General features: G+C 40.1%; 1 protein-coding gene across 1 annotated transcript in view; it reads right to left on the minus strand.

The window, feature by feature from the left end:
* The window catches only part of LOC123771508 (mucin-2), a 50,768-nt gene extending 32,149 nt beyond the window's left edge, over positions 1-18,619 (minus strand). The window contains exon 1 of the mRNA XM_069336953.1: positions 18,499-18,619. Coding sequence (XP_069193054.1) covers positions 18,499-18,522 — 24 coding nt within the window. The 5' untranslated portion in view covers positions 18,523-18,619. The remainder of the gene's footprint in view (positions 1-18,498) is intronic.
* Between the last annotated feature and the right edge of the window lie 1,742 nt (positions 18,620-20,361).

Raw genomic sequence — 20,361 nt, forward strand, 5'->3', positions numbered from 1 at the left:
TCGAATACGACTTGGCTACAGGTATCTCTGGCAGCAGTTTGGCTTGTACAGGGAGCTTGATAAAGTAAAGTATAAAGTGTGTGGACAAAGACAGATACACACACTATAGCATTATATTTTATACTGCGAAAAAAATCGCATTTAGAGATAAATCCGAATTCACGCTGCATGTAATGGCAGACCAACTTATTGCAAATGATAAATTATATCTGACATCTTTGCACTGTATTCATATTTCGCTTATAGTAGATAAATGGCATATATTAGATTATGAATAGATTGTGTAGTGTGAAAAATAATAATATTAACCAACAGCTCTTCTATGATCCTGCAATACTCCCATACCTAAATATTTTATGTCTTAGCAAAGGACAAAGTAAGTCTATCAATGATAGTAATACAATCAATAACTGAAGTAAATGCATTTTTATATATATATATATGAAGGAATTTTTTTAACTACCTGACGTTGTAATTATAAGGTGTTCAGGTTAGATGAAACTGTTAATGTATAAATATCCACCGAGGTCTGAATAAGACCCTTTGTGCCCTCTGTAATCCTTTTATGCGCTACCGCCCACAGGATGAGTATGGGGTGCACAATAAACCAGCCTCCGGCGGCAACAATCAAGTATTCTCCTCGTATAAGAACCAGAGTGACGCCAAGAAACAAAGGAAAGGTTCGATGAAGTTAAAAAGAAAAACTAACAATAAATAATGAAACCAAATAAATATTTCCAGACAGGAAAGTAACACACGGAGCCCAATAAATGAGACAAGTTGCACTATGAAACATGTTTGGAAAAAAATCATCGAATACATCATTGTCGCTACAGAACAATTTAGCGAGAACGGAGAGAGAACAATGCAATAAACACGATAACGACTGATACAGATAACTAGGACTGCAAACATAAAACAATTGAATAAAACAATGTCAGAGAATGGCATACATTAGCAACTTTCACACAGTTCTGAGCAATAAAGCGCCCAAGTTGAACAGAACAAAGAATCTATACGGCGGTATATCATTGTATAACTTGGGACAACAGTGACGTATCAACTATCACAAAGGAATGATGATATATGGAGAGCAATAACTGACGTGGCTGCGTTGCCACATGTGTATCATCACAGAGGCGGTAACACCAGGGAATTTAACACTACCGATCCTCTTATTGCCAATTCTAAATATCTTTCTCCCTACTGAATCCGATTTGTCAATCAGCAAGAGCATGCAAATGTACAGTTGGAATATCGCCTAAGCATCTATATTTTTCATTCGGATTTTAACATTTTAATTAACAGTTTTAGCATTTCCCGGTGTTTGTGAAATAACACCTCCGTAGTCTCCGTGGTGTAGTGGTAAGACACTCGCCTGGCGTTCCGCGAGCGCTATGTCATGGGTTCGTATCCTGGCCGGGGAGGATTTACTGTGCGCAATTCCTTAACTGTAGCCTCTGTTTAACGCAACAGTAAAATGTATACTTGGATGAAAAAACGATTCTTCGCGGCGGGGGATCGTATTCCAGGGACCTGCCCGAAACGCTACGCGAACTAGTGGCTGTACAAGAATGTAACAACTCTTGTATATATCTCAAAAAAAAAAACAGAATTATAGAGCGCGGGTGTCCGGCCATTGAAGGCATGACGGCCTGCAGTGACCAGGTGGTCCAGGACCAGGTGGTCCAGTACCAGGTCGTCCAGGACCAGGTCGTCCAGGACCACAGGTAGCTGGAGCCTGAGGTATTGTGGTTGGGTTGGTACACTGCCTCAAGATCGTGTGTGCTGTCATGTGTACGGATTTACGCCAAACTCGTCCACAAGAGAGAAAAGTGCTGCAGCAACTTGACTAAACATCCGACAACACTTTCCCTGCGGCAGCCAACTAGGTCATTAGCGTAGCTATAGGAGGAGGGAGAGCAACGAACAGTGACGGTAGCTGACACAACACTGCTCCGGGCGGTGGCCGCACCTCTATGTAACCTTGTCTCTTTGTTCCACCTTAAATTATAATTGGTGTCATGAACGATGTTTTTGTTTTTCTTAAACTGTTATTCTCCCCGAGGGATAATAATTATAAAACCTTTTAAAAAATATGTTTCATATTTACAAAGAGCGAAATGGGGGTACCAAGTGTCGATTGTGTGCTACTAAATGCGTTTTCCTGCTTATTGGGAACTCTAGCTTGATATTTACACCACTGAACCTTTTCCTTATAGCCTGCTTGATACCTGCTTGATGGGGTTCTGGGAGTTCTACTCCCCAAGCCCCCAATAATTTAGATGCTTTAACGTGCCTATGTATGCCGTATATATTTTCTGTACTCCCTCTATTCCAGCAATCTCTCCTGCTCTGAAGGGGGAAGCGAGTACTGAGCAGTACTCAAAACGGGACAGTACAAGTGATTTGAAGAGTACAACCATTGTGATGGGATCCCTGGATTTGAAAGTTCTCGTAATCCATCCTATCATTTTTCTGGCTGACGCAATATTTGCTTGGTTATGCTCCCTAAACATTAAGTCGTCAGACATCATTATTCCCAAATCATTTACATACTGTTTCCCTACTAAGGGCAGATTTGATTGTATCATTATGTTATTTTCTGCTGCCCAATCGAAAATTGTATTAATATCTGCTTGTAGTTTTCCAATGTCTTCAGCAGAGGTATTTTTTCATGCTGATTTTTGTCATCTGCAAAGGATGTTACAATGATAATGATAATGTTTATTCCTCTATAAACATTATATAAACGTGGACATTATACCTCTACACAGTTTTTTTTTATTTCTATATTCAAGAGTTCTTACATTCCTGTACAGCCACTGGCACTATACGACCCGACAAATAGTTTAACAACCAGGTACGCATTTTACTCTTGGGTAAACAGAAACTAATAATTAAGTTAAGGATTGACGCCCAGTAAATCCTTCCCGGCCAGGATACGAACCCAGGACAAAGTGCTCGCGAAACGCCATGCGAGTGTTTTAACCACTACACCACGGGGACTGATGAATTGTTGCTGTTGTTGTTGTTGACAGTTGTTGACTTGTGTAGTTTGCTATCTTTCTGGGACGGGACAAGTTATCACCTGTCTGGGACGGGACAAGAGTCATCACCTGTCGTTACTCACTCATCAACGTGTTTACGCAGCTCTCAACCACCAAATGATTTCAGTACTCTCAACATTTTCTAAAATTTTCGACTTCTCCATTACAGGTCATCTGTATTTCACAACCCATCCTCTTAAGACCACACAGGCGTCTCAAACAAACACACACACCTTCGCTTTTATGTGTGACCTGGCGTAACGGATGATGTAATCACTAGATTAGGTTAAGCACCGTTTGTTATGGCCAGTATCTAAATGGGTGACCTCGTAGACAACCTCTTCCCTGGTTAAGGGAGCCTGGGTAGCACTAAGAGGCGTTCTCTCGCTGACAAATGGTACTTTTGCGAGATTTCAACAATTATTATGAGAGGCTACGGTTTGTAATAGTTCTGTACATAGGACGCAACAGTCTGCCAATCAGCGCATCCGTTACCGTGACGACACTCACGGCACTAGTCACAGTTCAGGAACATCGTCACGTAACGCAGGGAACACCCAATGAGCTCTAAATAATAGCAAGACACTCGTCATTTTTCTGCCAATCAGCGACTGGGAATAGTGGAGGCCAACCATTAGACCGTTGTTTACACTGGCGGCTAATTATGCATGGTTGTGAGCCAATTATAGGAGGTAATGGCTAATAATGTTAAGCAGGAGCCCGACTTTGAAACTGAAATTAGACGAGACTAACAAGTTCACAACTGCCTTAACGTTTTCACTATCTTATATAAACCAGACACCCTTTTTTATGTTAAATACAAGTGAAACAAGGTAAAGTATTTTGTGTATTCTCCTTCACGTTGATAAAGGCATCCACAATCCCTCACAGACTTTTAAGAACAAACTGTACTAAACCCGAGACCGGCTTCAAGACCAAGCAGAAGGAAGAGTGATAATTATTAAATATAAATATTATTATTATTATTATTATTATTATTATAATAATAATATAATTAATTAATAATTATTACTCTTCCTTCTGCTGGGTCTTGAAGGAAGCCGGCCTCGGGTGAAAGAGGGCTGTGACGATCTTTGTCTGGAACCCGTAGGTGCGGGACTCAGACGTCCACCTCCTGGGGCTCGTGCGGCCCAGGTTCTGCTTCAGGAGGCTGAGGCCGGTCTTGCCCTTGATGGGGTGGTTCTTCTCCAGCCCCGACCACGGCGGTCTCAGGGTTTAAAGTCTTCTTTCACCAACTTCGAGGTCAACTGCGGAGCTCACAGTTCCTGCGGCGGCGCTGGAACCAATCATATTGGCGTTTGCCTTTCTATTGGAGACTTTCCGCGCCGTGGAGAGCGGGGACCGGCTGCTTGGGTAACAGCTTCTCCTCAGTATCAGCCTACCCTGGCTTTGAGCCCTGGAGAGGCCACTCCAGACCGACATCCAGAGCGCAGCTCCACAGTCTCCTAAGACTGGTGGATGCCTACTACTTCTATATAAGACACCCGACACTCTAGCAAGCACCTGTGTTTACGGATGATTGGATGAGTATCTATATAGAGTACACTTGAGAGGATGTGTAGTGAATAAATATTTATCATATTCAAAGATTTCAATAAGTGAGTAGAGTACTGTCTGGAGCTTGAGTTTCTTATTGTTCTAATTGATAGTTTGTGTTGAGTAATTAGAGGTCGAAGATAATTTTGGGTAGTAGAACCCCAGTCACCGATACCATAACTGAGACAAGGATAGATGAGCGAGCAACATATCGTTATCAGGACAGGGCGAGGTACACAGTATCTGATTTTAGAAGATTTTTTAATTTAAAATCAAAATTATCTTAAATATAAATATGTTTAATGAACAGACTTACGAGAAAAGGTATGTACATTATAATTTAGTTCATGCTATAGTAACAAAGCAAAGTATTACATTTATATACAGCCTCGTTCCATGGGAGACTGTCCAGAGGACTTTTTTATAAGAAGAAATTCAGTCACTTCTCAGAGGTTTTTAATGAATACAAATATACTCTATACTTCATTCCTAAACCTTAGGAAACATTTGTTATCCATAACAGAGCAAATAGGAAGTGTTATGTAACAGTTAAAACATGTTCTAGTAAACTGTCCCTGGTTAAAGAATACTGACGGGTTGGTCAATAATGTAGCCTAGCCTTCAATAAGCCTCGAGGGTGATAGGCAATAATCGTTACAACTTAACAATTTATAATTATTTCCTGTTCTGCACTTCGCGTTTTCTTTATTAGAGTTTTATTATAAGTGATAACTATCTTTTAAATATGGACTAAATTGAAATTCATCACATTGTATTAACTAGGTAAACAATACGGTGGAACAGTATCTAATGCTGCATTGAAATCTGAGTGTGTGTCCGTCCGTGTGTGCGTGTTCGACCACTTATAAACTACAGTAATATTTGGTATACATTAAACCAGCAATAACAATGAGTATTGAACTAATATTGATAACACCACGACGCCTCCATCACCACCACGACGCCTCCATCACCACCACGACGCCTCCATCACCACCACGACGCCTCCATCACCACCACGACGCCTCCATCACCACCACGACGCCTCCATCACCACGACACTCTATAGACTATCAACAAGCATGTGTAACTGTTGCTCACGAAGGACTAGTGTACAAGAGAGAAGCAAGCTGTAACTGGGACGACAACTGTAATGGAGTACCTGAAGGACAGAAAACAAAGAATTACCGTCAGAGACGAAGTCTCCAGCTGGAGGAGTATAACAAGTGGGAGTCCCACAAGGATCAGTCCTGGAACCACTACTGTTCCTGGTTTATGTTAATGATCAACCCGAGGGAGGGAGCTCGTTCATGTCAATGTTTGCAGACAATGCAAAGATAAGGAGGAATGTAAAAAAAAAAAGAGGACTGCAGAATGTTATATGAAGACCTTGACAAACTTCCTGAGTGGACAAACAAATGATTGTTGGAGTTAATTCCTGATAAGTGCAAGGTAATGAAGATGGGGATGGGAGAAAGAAGACCAGAAAGTATCTACACCATAAATCAAAGGCAGCTACGAGAATCGGAGAAAGAAATTTGGGAGAAGATATAATTCCAACACTAACAATTCCAACATCCTGAGAGCAGGATGACATCAGTAACAAATGGGACTCTGACGAACTTTAGAACGTCGTTTAAAAACCTAAATCAGGACGCTTTCAAGGCAACCTACACAAGTTTTGTTAGACCAATACCATAATGTGCAGCACCGGCCTGGAATCCATAAAACTAAAATTTAAAAAGTGCAGAGGTTTGCTACTAGATTAGTGCCAGCGCTTAAAGGGTTAAGCTACGAACATCGGTTGAAGACAGTTATTGTTGTGGTAGATAGTGCAGTTGTTGTGGGTATATTAGTTGTTGATTCTGTGGTTGTTGTGATTGCTGGTTTTGTGGCCCTCTTCTCTGGCCACGTACCGTCACCCAGGAGCTGGGAGACCACATTCTCGCACCCATGGCCACCCGTCCCCCACCACACGCCCTCACCCTGAATGTGGGAGGCCAGGCTTCCCCCACCCCCACAATGCACCCTCACCCTGGGTGTGGTAAGCCAGGCTCTCCCCACCATCCATGACCACACCTCCCCACCACACGCCCACACCCCTCGGTGTGGTAAGCCAGGCCCCCCCCTTCCCCTCCCCACCTTCCTGCTCACCCTGGAGGTGGAAGGCCAAGGGAGGAGAATCGTGATAATGGAAGGGTAACCTACAGGGCCCAGATGAGAGTGAGTTTTTCTCTCAGTTCACTGTGTGACCCCTGACCCGGGGGAGTCGAGGTGGTTGCCCGCGTAGAGAAAATAGTGCTATTAACTGATTCAGCTGTTATTGAACACTAAAATTCTGCATGACTTGAATACTGAAAGTGAAGGTAAGTTGCTGGTCAGTGCTAAGGTCATCAAATGACTGGATAATGAAACCGTATAACAGGCTTTTATTAGCCTATTACGCTAGGCAAACCTTTACTTACTACATACGTACCTTAGATAATTCAGCATGATGACACAGACAAGGCAGCTAAAACTGCATGTAATTAGCCTGAAAATGAGTTGGATATGGGCATTCCAATCTCTGCTGTAAAAGCCGCAATATTTCAGGAAATTTGGGAAGACAGAAGAGCAGTTACTGGCACACAAAGGCCAAAAAGCACGAGTATAAAGAGCTATGACATGTTTAGAACCGAGAATTGTATGTACGGGCAGCATAAAACATACACTAAACAGTGTGACATTGTAATAACCAGAATTAAGCTGGGTTATCGATATCTATGGCAGGTGGCTGCAGGTAATGAATCTCCCAATGGTGAACATTCCAATTGTAAACTATGTGAACAAGAGCTGGGACATACTCTCCAACAATATATCTGTGATTTCCCTGTTATTGTTTTCACACCAAATGGTATGAGGTACTTTGAGCTCTGTAATCACTTCAGACACTCAGGAATATTGGAAGATATTCTTGTGCTGTACTCAGATTTTGCTAGTGGAGGCTAATAGATCAGCCTTACATTTCATGTTCTCTCCTGATTCCACGTATGACTAACCATCCTGTGAGATGGGAATATTAAATGAACTTATACCTACTTTTTGATCTACACTGTGTAGCAACACATTGCTGTGTATACCTAAGCTTGTTAATAAAAAAAATAATGCTAAATAATTATTTTACATTACTGTGGTTAATTTAATTATTGTGGTTAACCTGAAATTCTGATTATGTCAAGTTATATTTGTTGATATAATACTGAAAGTATCGACATTTTATACAACTGTAAATATTATGATTATGATGACTATAATTAAAATTATATATTAACAACAATATATACATCCAGAATCTCAATGTCTACCTTCATCAAATTTCTCTAATGGTAACTATATTATTCTGTCACTTAACTAATTCAAGAAACCTCTCCGAGATACCAGCCTAGCTAGTCCTTAAGTGTTGCTGAAGTTGCAACATTTTATTACATTTTGCAACAATTTCTACATTATTTAAGTAGTCTTATGCCTTTCACTATTAAATATCACTTAAAAATTGCAACAATTTGATAAATTTGCTTAACAATTTAAATATTTTAACTTCTCGACGTTTATTATTTCCATATAAAACTCATAAATAATTTACCTATTTATGTTATTTCCGAAACGGTGTGTCCATTAGTGTCTCATGATTTTCATTGTGTACCTACGAATATTCCTGTATCATGTTTGAAATAAGCTTTATATAGAAAATTATTATCATTATTCTAATGCATAAATGAATCACATGTATCATATGACTCAAAACGTCATGCATCCTATTGACTTTCCCGTTAATATTATTATTATTATTATTATTATTATTTGGGTATGCATGGGTTCAGAGCATGGGTTCAGGTGAACAATAAGGGGCTGGGGAGATGTGGGCTTCAGATCTGAGTATATTATTGCCTCCAGTAAGATGAAATTTTGGGAATATCCTGAGCCCGTTGGCCACATCTATAACACAAGGGGTGTGGAGGTGGTTGTGCCACAGAGGTGCGCTCATCACAACCCTACGTAGATTAACAAAAACACAAATTATTACCAGATATTTATCGATTGCAGCCTATAAAGGAAGGACTACTCTCCTCTATATTTACCGGAATAAATAATAGTGTGAATATTCTTAAAATAAAAAGAATGTGTGTGTGTATTCACCTATTTGTGCGTGCGGGGGATTGAGCTTCGGCTCTTTGGACCCGCCTCTCAACTGTCAATCAACCGGTGTACAGGTTCCTGAGCCTATTGGGCTCTTTATATATACGCATGACACTGTGTATGGAGACTGCCTCCACCACATCACTTCCTAATGCATTCTATTTATTAACTACTCTGACACTAAAAAAAATTCTTTCTAATGTCTTTATTAGAAATGTCTTGGGTACTTAAATTTCCACCTGTGTCCTCTAGTGCATGTTCCCCTTGTGTTAAATAAACTTTGGTTACCCTATCAATTCCTTTGAGAATCTTGTATGTGGTAATCATGTCCCCCCTAACTTTCATATGTGTGTGTGTGTGTGTAAATCACGAAGAAATTAACTCGTGATGAACAATGTGATAGTGTCAGATCACGAAGTAAGGATTAAGACAGGAATTTCCTTAAGTACTTTCGCATTTAATAATACATCTTCGGAAGGATCCTTCTGTAGATGTATTATTAAATACGAAAGTACTCACGAATTCCTGTCTTAATCCTTCCTCGGTGGTCTGACATTGTCTCATTATTCATCACAAGTTAATTTTTTGTGATTTTCACACACACACACACACATTATATATATATATATATATATATATATATATATATATATATATATATATCCGCTTGACCATCACGACCGGACATAAGGAAGTGATAGCCGAGGCTATTTGAACCACTTCCCCGCCGGCACTCGGATGGTAATCTTGGGCATAGCATTTTATCAAATCACCTCATTCTTTGGGGCACACGTGAGGAACACAAATGCAAACAAATGCAATGCTTGTTTGCATTTGTGTTCCTCACGTGTGCCCCAAAGAATGAGGTGATTTGATAAAATGCTATGCCCAAGATTACCATCCGAGTGCCGGCGGGGAAGTGGTTCAAATAGCCTCGGCTATCACTTCCTTATGTCCGGTCGTGATGGTCAAGCGGATTAAGGCGTCCCTGCACATACCAGTTGTGGGAGTATGGGTTCGAGTCACTTCTGGGGTGTGAGTTTTCAGTTGTATATAGTCCTGGGGACCATTCAGGCTTGTTTGCATATATATATATATATATATATATATATATATATATATATATATATGTGCAGGCGATGAGTCACAATAACGTGGCTGAAGTATGTTGACCAGACCACACACTAGAAATTGAAGGGACGACGACGTTTCGGTCCGTCCTGGACCATTCTCAAGTCGATTGTGAGAAATCGACTTGAGAATGGTCCAGGACGGACCGAAACGTCGTCGTCCCTTCAATTTCTAGTGTGTGGTCTGGTCAATATATATATATATATATAATATATTGGGATTCATTTCCCGAGCCCGTTATATAGGTCTGTAACCATTTCCACCTCCGCCTACGGATAGGTTATCGGGTGTGTAATTGATGAACTTAACAGTGACTAACAGCCTTACTACACAGTTCGCTACAGTGAGCTAAAAGTCATCATCACTCATCTCAGAATGGAGTGATGAGATGTTCAGTCATCATGTTGGGTAGTGGTGGTTATGGCGGAGGTCGGGGAGGCAGTGACGATCGCCTGGCTGCTACACATTTACTGCTACGCCCTGCTGGCCTGACTCCAGTCTCGTGCCTCCGTAGCCTTGGCGGTCACGTGACACATTGCGACGCCGCATCTCTTTACCACAGGTTAAGAAAGCCAAGCAATCATCACCCAAGTACTCCACATGTAGGTCAAGTACTTTCTTAACAGTACTGATACATATGTATGTTTACCAGCTTGCAGGTAATGTGTTATTGCTAAATCCATGTATACCCGTTTGAACTAAAATATCATTTTGTACTTGTCACACATTCCTCCTTATTTTATCTTGCTTCTTATTATTATCACACATTTCTCCTAGCCTGTTGTCTCACGCAGTCCTCATCAGTCATTCCATCATCGCAACATCCAAAATACTCACGAGAATTGATAATAGAAATGCTAAGGTTATTTAACAATATAGATACATGACCAAAGACGTAGTTGAAAACTAAATACCAGAATGAGCCGCAGGGAAATAAGAGCATTCTTCAGCCTCAGAGAAGCCTAGTAAAGAAATTAAATGAAAAAAAAAGAAAGTGTCAGCGGCAGGTTCCATATAAACAAATTTAATGAGTAGATTTGACAGAACCTAAACGTTTGATAAGCTTTATACGAACCTGTCAATTGAAAGCTGAAACACGGAACCCCTTAGTTGGCGCCCGTAAGTCACACTCATCGTTACCATCTCCACACGGGAAACTTATTCATGCATACCTAAGTAAATAGCACCTAGGACAGCTCCAGTGTAATGTTGACATCTCCATCACAGTAAGCATGGTGGTTCATCTTCCTTTTAATGTACTTTTCTACATAACGTTATTGTTGATTAGGGCCTGCCTCCCTCCCTCTACTGAGTACCTCGTCAACCTGCTTCCAACTGGAGGTGCGTACAAGAGCAGCAGGGTTGAGACAGGCGTCGACCACACCTCACCACACTTGTGGGCGCTCGCTTCTGGTAGAAAGGCACCTTCCTATGTTAAGTTATCTTAGTCTCAAATGCGAAAGCCTTACTCCACTCCAACACTTAGTTACTACTAAGTGTTGTAGTAACACTTGCTGTAGTTGTAATAATACACTAGCCTCTATAACACTCATTGCCGCACTGTCCTTTAGTTACTAATTAAGTCACAACTAAAAGGACCAGCAACCTACGGGTCACCAAAGGGGGATACTTACATCAATTAGTAAAAAACACATGAATATGAGAACAAGTGCAGGCAACGGGTCACTCCCAGAAAACTGTCTTAGCGTTAATCTTCGCTGCTTTCTAAGATAACAAAAAAGCCACGACAGTCTACTGTGAAAATAAATTTAGTTAAATAAATGTACAAAACAAATAAAAAAACCACGGAACACTATTCCCCAGATATTTTGGTCAGAGAAGAACTTCGATAAAAATACCAATATTCCTTGCTAGATAGAGTGGAGTGTTATGAGCTGCTGGCACGGTTTCTAAATTCAAAATTGTCTTCTCATCCAATGGCACATCCCTTGCAAGTAAGATCACAGCATCCTAAGCAAGTGTACTGTAGGTGACTACATCTCTCAGAGGAAGAAAATAAAATGGTATGAGAACGATTACATAAAGATGCTTAATGCAAATGTAAGGGCCATGAGTATGAGCAGAGAGTATCGGAGGCATCCCACTGACAGCAACCAAGAGCTGTTTAAAACTGTGTCAAGTAGCCAGGGAAGAGAAGATTAAAGAGCGGGAAAGACAATGGCTTGAATTCACCAGTTCTATTGGAAAGGAAACATCTGCAAGACAAGTGTGGGCGAAAATTCAGATAGCTAAGGGGGGGCAGAACCCGGCCTGCGGCTCACAAAGACCCCAGTGGTAAGGCTGAAGAACTAATACACAAGTGGAATGATGCAGCATTAACATTGGCGTTAATTGCCACTCAACACATGAAACCAATTATATTTGCGTTGGCATTATCTCCATTTTCTTCCATGCTAACCCACTTATCATAAATGACTCAGTGAATACTGATCTAAATAAAGTCCATGTGTTATTGACTAACAAACTTACCCTTAAGATCGGTAAAACGTTTCATAAATTGATTGTAACACGCCTAACAATGAAATTAACCTACGAATTAGCAATACCCAAATTATGAGCAGAGTAGATGGGAAGTTCCTTGGTGTTCACATTGACAACAAACTGAATTTCCATATACAATATATAACTAAAAAAGTTTCTAAACCAGTAGGCATTCTTTCCAAAGTCAGCTACTATGTTCCGAGCTCTGCCCTAGTTACTCTGTATTATTTACTTATTTATCTATGTATGAAATCTGTGCTTGACGATCTACCACCTTAATTACCTCCGACCCCTAATTACTAAACAAAAATCAGAATAGTAACAACCTCCGGTCCCAGACACCACTCTGCTCCCTTACTGAAATCTTTGAAATGTTAAATATTAAGTCTGTGCACTTACTCTCAAGCGTTCTATATATATATATTTTTGTATACGTTTTATGTTTTATCAGTGCAGTTCCCGTGGCGCAATGATAAAACACTCGCCCGGCGCTTAGCAAACGCTTTGGCCTGGGTTCGTATCCTGACAGGGAAGGATTGACCGGGCGCCAATCCTTAACTGTAGTCTGTGTTCACCCAGTAGTGAATGTAGTTAAACGATTTGGCGGGGTCATATTTCAGGGAAAGTGAGGATCAAGGACCTGCCTGAAACGCTATGCGTGCTAGTAGCTTTACAAGTATGTAAGAACTTTTGTATATATATATATATATATATATATATATATATATATATATATATATATATATATATATATATATATATATATATATATTAGTATATTTTGGTAGCAGTCTTTCCTGTAGACATATATTATTAAATATGACCGAAAAAGTAAGATTAATAATTCTAACACGAATTTTCTCAATCTTTCGTACATTACGCTTCACTGTTGGAGGTAAATCAAAAATCACTTCTCCAAAATTCATTTTTATTTCTAGTCTGACGCGACACGGGCGCGTTTCGTAAAACTTATTACATTTTCAAAGACTTCACAAATACACAACTGATTAGAACTTACGTCTCTCTGATATTATATCTACATTTGAGTGAGGTGGGAAGGGTGATGTGGCATTAACACAAGACAGAACAGGGGGGGATATTAATAGGGTATTAAAAGTATCAACACAAGACAGAACAGAAACAATGGGTATTGAATAGAAGTGTTTGTAGAAAGCCTATTGGTCCATATTTCTTGATGCTTCTATATTGGAGCGGAGTCTTGAGGTGGGTAGAATATAGTTGTGCAATAATTGGCTGTTGATTGCTGGTGTTGACTTCTTGATGTGTAGTGCCTCGCAAACGTCAAGCCGCCTGCTATCGCTGTATCTATCGATGATTTCTGTGTTGTTTACTAGGATTTCTCTGGCGATGGTTTGGTTATGGGAAGAGATTATATGTTCCTTAATGGAGCCCTGTTGCTTATGCATCGTTAAACGCCTAGAAAGAGATGTTGTTGTCTTGCCTATATACTGGTTTTTTTGGAGCTTACAGTCCCCAAGTGGGCATTTGAAGGCATAGACGACGTTAGTCTCTTTTAAAGCGTTCTGTTTTGTGTCTGGAGAGTTTCTCATGAGTAGGCTGGCCGTTTTTCTGGTTTTATAGTAAATCGTCAATTGACGATTTACTATAAAACCAGAAAAACGGCCAGCCTACTCATGAGAAACTCTCCAGACACAAAACAGAACGCTTTAAAAGAGACTAACGTCGTCTATGCCTTCAAATGCCCACTTGGGGACTGTAAGCTCCAAAAAAAACCAGTATATAGGCAATACAACAACATCTCTTTCTAGGCGTTTAACGATGCATAAGCAACAGGGCTCCATTAAGGAACATATAATCTCTTCCCATAACCAAACCATCGCCAGAGAAATCCTAGTAAACAACACAGAAATCATCGATAGATACAGCGATAGCAGGCGGCTTGACGTTTGCGAGGCACTACACATCAAGAAGTCAACACCAGCAATCAACAGCCAATTATTGCACAACTATATTCTACCCACCTCAAGACTCCGCTCCAATATAGAAGCATCAAGAAATATGGACCAATAGGCTTTCTACAAACACTTCTATTCAATACCCATTGTTTCTGTTCTGTCTTGTGTTGATACTTTTAATACCCTATTAATATCCCCCCCTGTTCTGTCTTGTGTTAATGCCACATCACCCTTCCCACCTCACTCAAATGTAGATATAATATCAGAGAGACGTAAGTTCTAATCAGTTGTGTATTTGTGAAGTCTTTGAAAATGTAATAAGTTTTACGAAACGCGCCCGTGTCGCGTCAGACTAGAAATAAAAATGAATTTTGGAGAAGTGATTTTTGATTTACCTCCAACAGTGAAGCGTAATGTACGAAAGATTGAGAAAATTCGTGTTAGAATTATTAATCTTACTTTTTCGGTCATATTTAATAATATATATATATATATATATATATATATATATATATATATATATATATATATATATATATATATATATATATATATATATATATATATAAATAAAAAATAAATAAAAATATATAAAATTCTGAACCGCAATGCCAATCTTGACCTTAAGCACTTTGTAGTAGACTGTAGTAGAACTCATGGTCACCACACGAGGAACAAATATCTCTGATATTCATAGCGAGTCTCAACCAAAGCAGAAATGCTATGCAAATCAAGGATCCCAAATTCTGGAATGAGCTCCGAAATGTAATTAAAAGCTGTATGTCTCCCAACCAGTTTAAAAGAGTGGCTAAGAAATATAGTGATAACTCTATAACAAATATTAAAAAAAATGTAAATATTTCATACAAAATTATATACTACCAGAAATTTAAGCCAACTATTCCTAGTTTGCTACCTGTAGGTAGCAAACCTACCTGTTCTAATATAACAGATAAACCTACCTGTTCTAATAATGTCCGGCCCTGCCTGTTCATGCAGGCAGGGCCGGATTAAGACATTCGCAGGCCTTATCTTAGGCAACTCCAAGATAAGCGGCCTGATTTGAGAGCATATTCAATAATAACAGAAGCTAGTAACTACTATTTTTCTGTCATCTACGGACAGAATTTACCTAAATAGAATAGTAACGAAAATAATCAAGTAGATACTAATAGGAATAAGTAATAAATAAATGGAAAAAGCACATTGGTATCAATTTAATATCCTGTAGAAAGAGTAAGAAAAGTTCCCATATAATTTTTCATTGGTCCTCCACCCTATAAGCACAATAGGTCAATAGGTAAAGATTAGGTCCTCCAACCTAATATAGGCACAGTGCCTAATATAGGCACAGTGCCTAATATAGGCACAGTGCCTAATATAGGCACGATGTCTATATTACTCTATTATATAGCTGATATAGGCACAGTGCCTAATATAGGCACAATGCCTATAGTACTCTATTATATAGCTGATATAGGCACAGTGCCTAATGGGTAATCCGGCACTGCATGCTGCCTTTCCACCCCCACCCACTGGATGGAGGGGGGGGCGAATTTGTACAGGATAAACAAATAAAATTATGTGCAAGTATCGCTCACGGCAATTGTAAATTGCTTAGCTTTAAAATATCAAATCCAACACACACGGGGCAAGAGCTCCAAGCTCAACTGGCCACAATATAGCACAGATAACATAAGATGCTCTTCACCTGTCTATATCTATAAAGGAGAATGTATCGTTTGTGTGAGGGTTGAGGGAAGAGGCTTGGGGCTATAGCTACCTCTTTAAACTTTGCAGGATTATAAATAATAATAAATAAATGAACTAAACTAAAATCTCGAGATATTGAACTGAAATATGTATTGCCAAAATAACTAAATAAAAAGGACATAAAAAATAAACCTGTCATAACCATATGGTATCCCCCCCCCCCGAGATACCATATGGATATGTTATAATAATATAACATTCCATATTAGCATATATTAATAATAATAATATAAAACAATAATAACTTACATAAAAATCAACTCTGAGAAACTGTAGAGGCCGCTGAATTCCCAAGTAATCAGAAGCAGTTCAGTCATATAAAACACTGCAATTACACCAATCTTCATTGTTTAAGAAGCCAAGACATCAGGTGATGAACACAATCATACACTATTAGTGCGTCGATTTCGCTATTAACAATCGATTACCACAATTATAAAATGCTTCCTCTGGATTCAATAGATAATTAAGAGAGAAAACGTATCGTTCAATACCGAAGAGCCGGTGGTGGTAGGGGAGACTAACCCAATGTAAAGAGCAACACGTCTGCCTCAATATACAGTAGTAGCCTTATTACTACTACAATTATTCATTCCTGAGGTCCACCATCTCTAGTGACCTCGACGGGAACAGGAAGCTGGGGGCTTGATAAAATTCCGCCATTATTCCTGAGATACTGATTTTTTTTCAAGCTAAATTTTAAACTGAAATATATTATTGGCATTTACGGCTTCGGAGAGTAGGCGATTCTATATGAGTTTATTATCCTATGGGTGGAAAAGCATCTCCTATTTTCTTTCCTACATAATACTTTATTGAGTTGTTTCTGATAAAGTGAGAAATTTCTTTTTTTTTCTACGTCTACTATTTCTGGTATGATTTTTTGTCGCTTGGATACAGTAGTCCTGATAAAGAAGCAATGGAGACTTGTACAACTCGATAACCACATTCTGTTCCTTGAAATCAAAAGTTATTTTGATTATTCCTAAGGTTGTTGTATCTTGGGCTACCCACTCACCCAATTTTAGTACTTAAGACATGCAACCTCACCAGTATAATCAACACTATCAATTTATATTGTAGTTATTATGTTGAGCTCAAATTTTGCTACCATGTTACTTATCAATAATCTTACCTTTACCAGTTAGATTAAGAACCTGCCCGAAATGCTGTGCGTGTTAATAGCCTTGCAAGAATGTAAGAACACCAATGTTATGTACTTTTAAAACACAATGTACCTTCTTGTATATAAATAAATAAATAAATAAATGGAAAGGATGGCATTTCTTGTTTACTACAACACAATTTATGACTGTTGTTGCATTTGAATATATGGCGCGTTCAAAACTTGGTAATTGCATGTGAAATATTAATAACTGATACTACACAATACAACAATTAAGAATTGAATATACTTTAAATAGTAAATGGTGTGGACGACTTGCTGTGCCCTGCAGTTTTAAACAACGATTCCCTCTACTCAAGTCCCTCCATTATAATAAATCATTGTGTCGGGGGACAGAAAGCCAGAGTATATTCATACACGTTAGACTTATATCGACGCCTCCCCCCCCCCCTAAGGCCGAAATACTGACCCGGTCCAGGATGCAACTGCACAACAAGCTGACTAACTCCTGAGTACCTACTTACTGCTTGGTGAACAGAGGTATTAAGTGAAAGAAAATGAGCCTAACTGTTTCTATCCCGCCCGATATTCGAACCCAGAATTCTCGATTGTGCGCCTAGAACGAACCCGACTGTACTTCCGGGACCCTTTAATTATTACAAAAACAAATAATATGAAGCTTCAGGTACACAACAGTTATCCAGTTAGCAGAGTTTAGTTCGTTTATTATGCACCCCATTCCCATGCCGTTGGCGGTAGTGGAGAGGGTTACAGAGGCACATAATGGGCTCCGAAACTGAGCACCAAGATTCATTTACCTAAGCAAGTTAGTCTTGATGAGCTAGTTACTAATGTAAGTTAACATTACATTAAAATTACAGAAGTTCGAGATGTGTAGTTAATAGGCTGTAGTATCAGGTCCCAGCTCTGCCTACCTGTATATACATGTTAACCAGCGAACACAAAAGGTAGATATACACCCAGAAGTGTACTCCATCTCTGGGCGTATGTACCCCGAGTTTACTTTAAACTTTTACTTCTGAGCGTTTATGCTCACCAAACATATAGTCTCTTTAGACACGATAATTTTGCCTATGAAAGCCTTTATACAACATATTATTGATGAGACTCGACTAGACTAGAACAAATAAAACTATTATACATAAATAATTCTAGTAATGCACATTTTCTTAAGCTGAGCCATGAAGCACGAGTCTCACCCGCAGTGACTACACCAGGTACTCACCGCCAGGAGGAACGTTGGACCCATCGCCGAACACTGACACAGTCCCGACTACACTGACGCCCGCTCCCCTTACTATACCTCCCTCCTTGCTCCCGCTCACTTTACTACACCCCCTCTCCTCGCTCACGCCTACCTTACTACACCTCCATCCTCGCTCCCGCCCGCCTTACTACATCCCCTCCTCGCTCCCGCCCGCCTTACTACACCCCCCTCCTCGCTCCCGCCCGCCTTACTACACCCCCCTCCTCGCTCCCGCCCGCCTTACTACACCCCCCTCCTCGCTCCCGCCCGCCTTACTACACCCCCCTCCTCGCTCCCGCCCGCCTTACTACACCCCCCTCCTCGCTCCCGCCCGCCTTACTACACCCCCCTCCTCGCTCCCGCCCGCCTTACTACATCCCCTCCTCGCTCCCGCCCGCCTTACTACATCCCCTTTTTTTTTTTTTTTTTTTTTTTTTTTTTTTTTTTTTTTTTTTTTTTTTTTTTTTTTTTTTTTTTTTTTTTTTTTTTGGGAGTAAAGAGGAAGGAGAGGCATAGGTGAAGGGAAGTATAGAAGTGGGAAATACAGTGAGAGGTATGAAAGCAGGCGGGCTGTCCGCCTTGCTGACACGATGTGTGGGTGTTGGCAGCTAAGCTAAGCTGGCTCCCTCTTGTCAGGGAGCTGTGAGTGTGTGAGAGGTTCTTCACATGTGTTTCACCATATATGGATGTCCATAGATGAATACTGTGAAGCATTCATATATAGACACTCCGATGCTTCCACACACGTTATTCTGTTTAATGCTCTTTATTTTATTATTATTATTTATCGAGTTGTCATACATATTATTTATCGAGTTGTTCATACATACACATATATGAACTGTTCATATATATACATATATAACTCATCTTGGGATTATATACTGTGGGGCGGGGTTTTCGTCCAGAGAATCGAGGCTCTTGGGCCACCAGCTGTGGGAGCGGGGCGTCTCATCTTGGAGTAATCTTTCAAACATTGGGTCCTCTAACATTTCGATGGTGTTCCACACCCTGATGGCTTGGTGCTGCAGTCTGATGTTTAGTGGCTGTATGTTCAGGAGTTCGTGGAGCTCCTGGATTGTCTGATCATATGGTGGACGGTGTTTTGCTGCTCTCCTTAGCGCCTTATTTTGTACTGCTTGCAGTTTCTGCATGTTAGTTTTCTTTATGGTGTGTAGTGGTACTGGGGGATATTCTAGATGCGGCCGAACTAGAGCCTTATATAGGTGGATCTGAATGTTAGTACTGAGGCTTCGGAATCTTCTCAGTTTTCCTAATGCTGCTTTGGCTTTGTTTAGTCGGTCCCTTACATGAATTTGTATCCCTGTTCTATTTGTCATAAGTCCCAGTATTCTGCCTACCTCCGCATATTGGATGGGCTGGTTATCAAGGATGATGGGGTCAGGGTTTCTTTTCGCAATGTGTATTATTTGGAACTTTTGTTTGTTGGTGCTAATTTTCCATTGCTTCTCAAAGTTGTTTATGAGTTCAATGGCTGCCTTGGTCTTGTCGGCTAGTAGCGGCTTTGATGGGCCCGGTTGGCATATTATTTGGGTAACATCATCAGCGTATGTGATGTATTCTCCATGTTGGGGTTGGGGTAGGTCAGCTGTATATATGTTGAATAGAGTGGGGGAGAGGCAGCTTCCTTGTGGTACTCCACTTTTCAGTTCTATTACGTCACCCAAGTAGCTGCCGATATTAAGCCTAGCAGTTCTATTGTCTATAAAGCTGCAGAGAGTAGCTGTAAATCTCTCAGGAAGTCCTAGTTCAGATATCTTATATTTTAGGCCTGTGTGCCACACTTTATCGAAGGCTTTCGAGACGTCCCTAAGCACTATA

The sequence above is a fragment of the Procambarus clarkii genome, chromosome 1, assembly GCF_040958095.1.
Source record: "Procambarus clarkii isolate CNS0578487 chromosome 1, FALCON_Pclarkii_2.0, whole genome shotgun sequence".
In the NCBI taxonomy this organism is placed as follows: domain Eukaryota; kingdom Metazoa; phylum Arthropoda; class Malacostraca; order Decapoda; family Cambaridae; genus Procambarus; species Procambarus clarkii.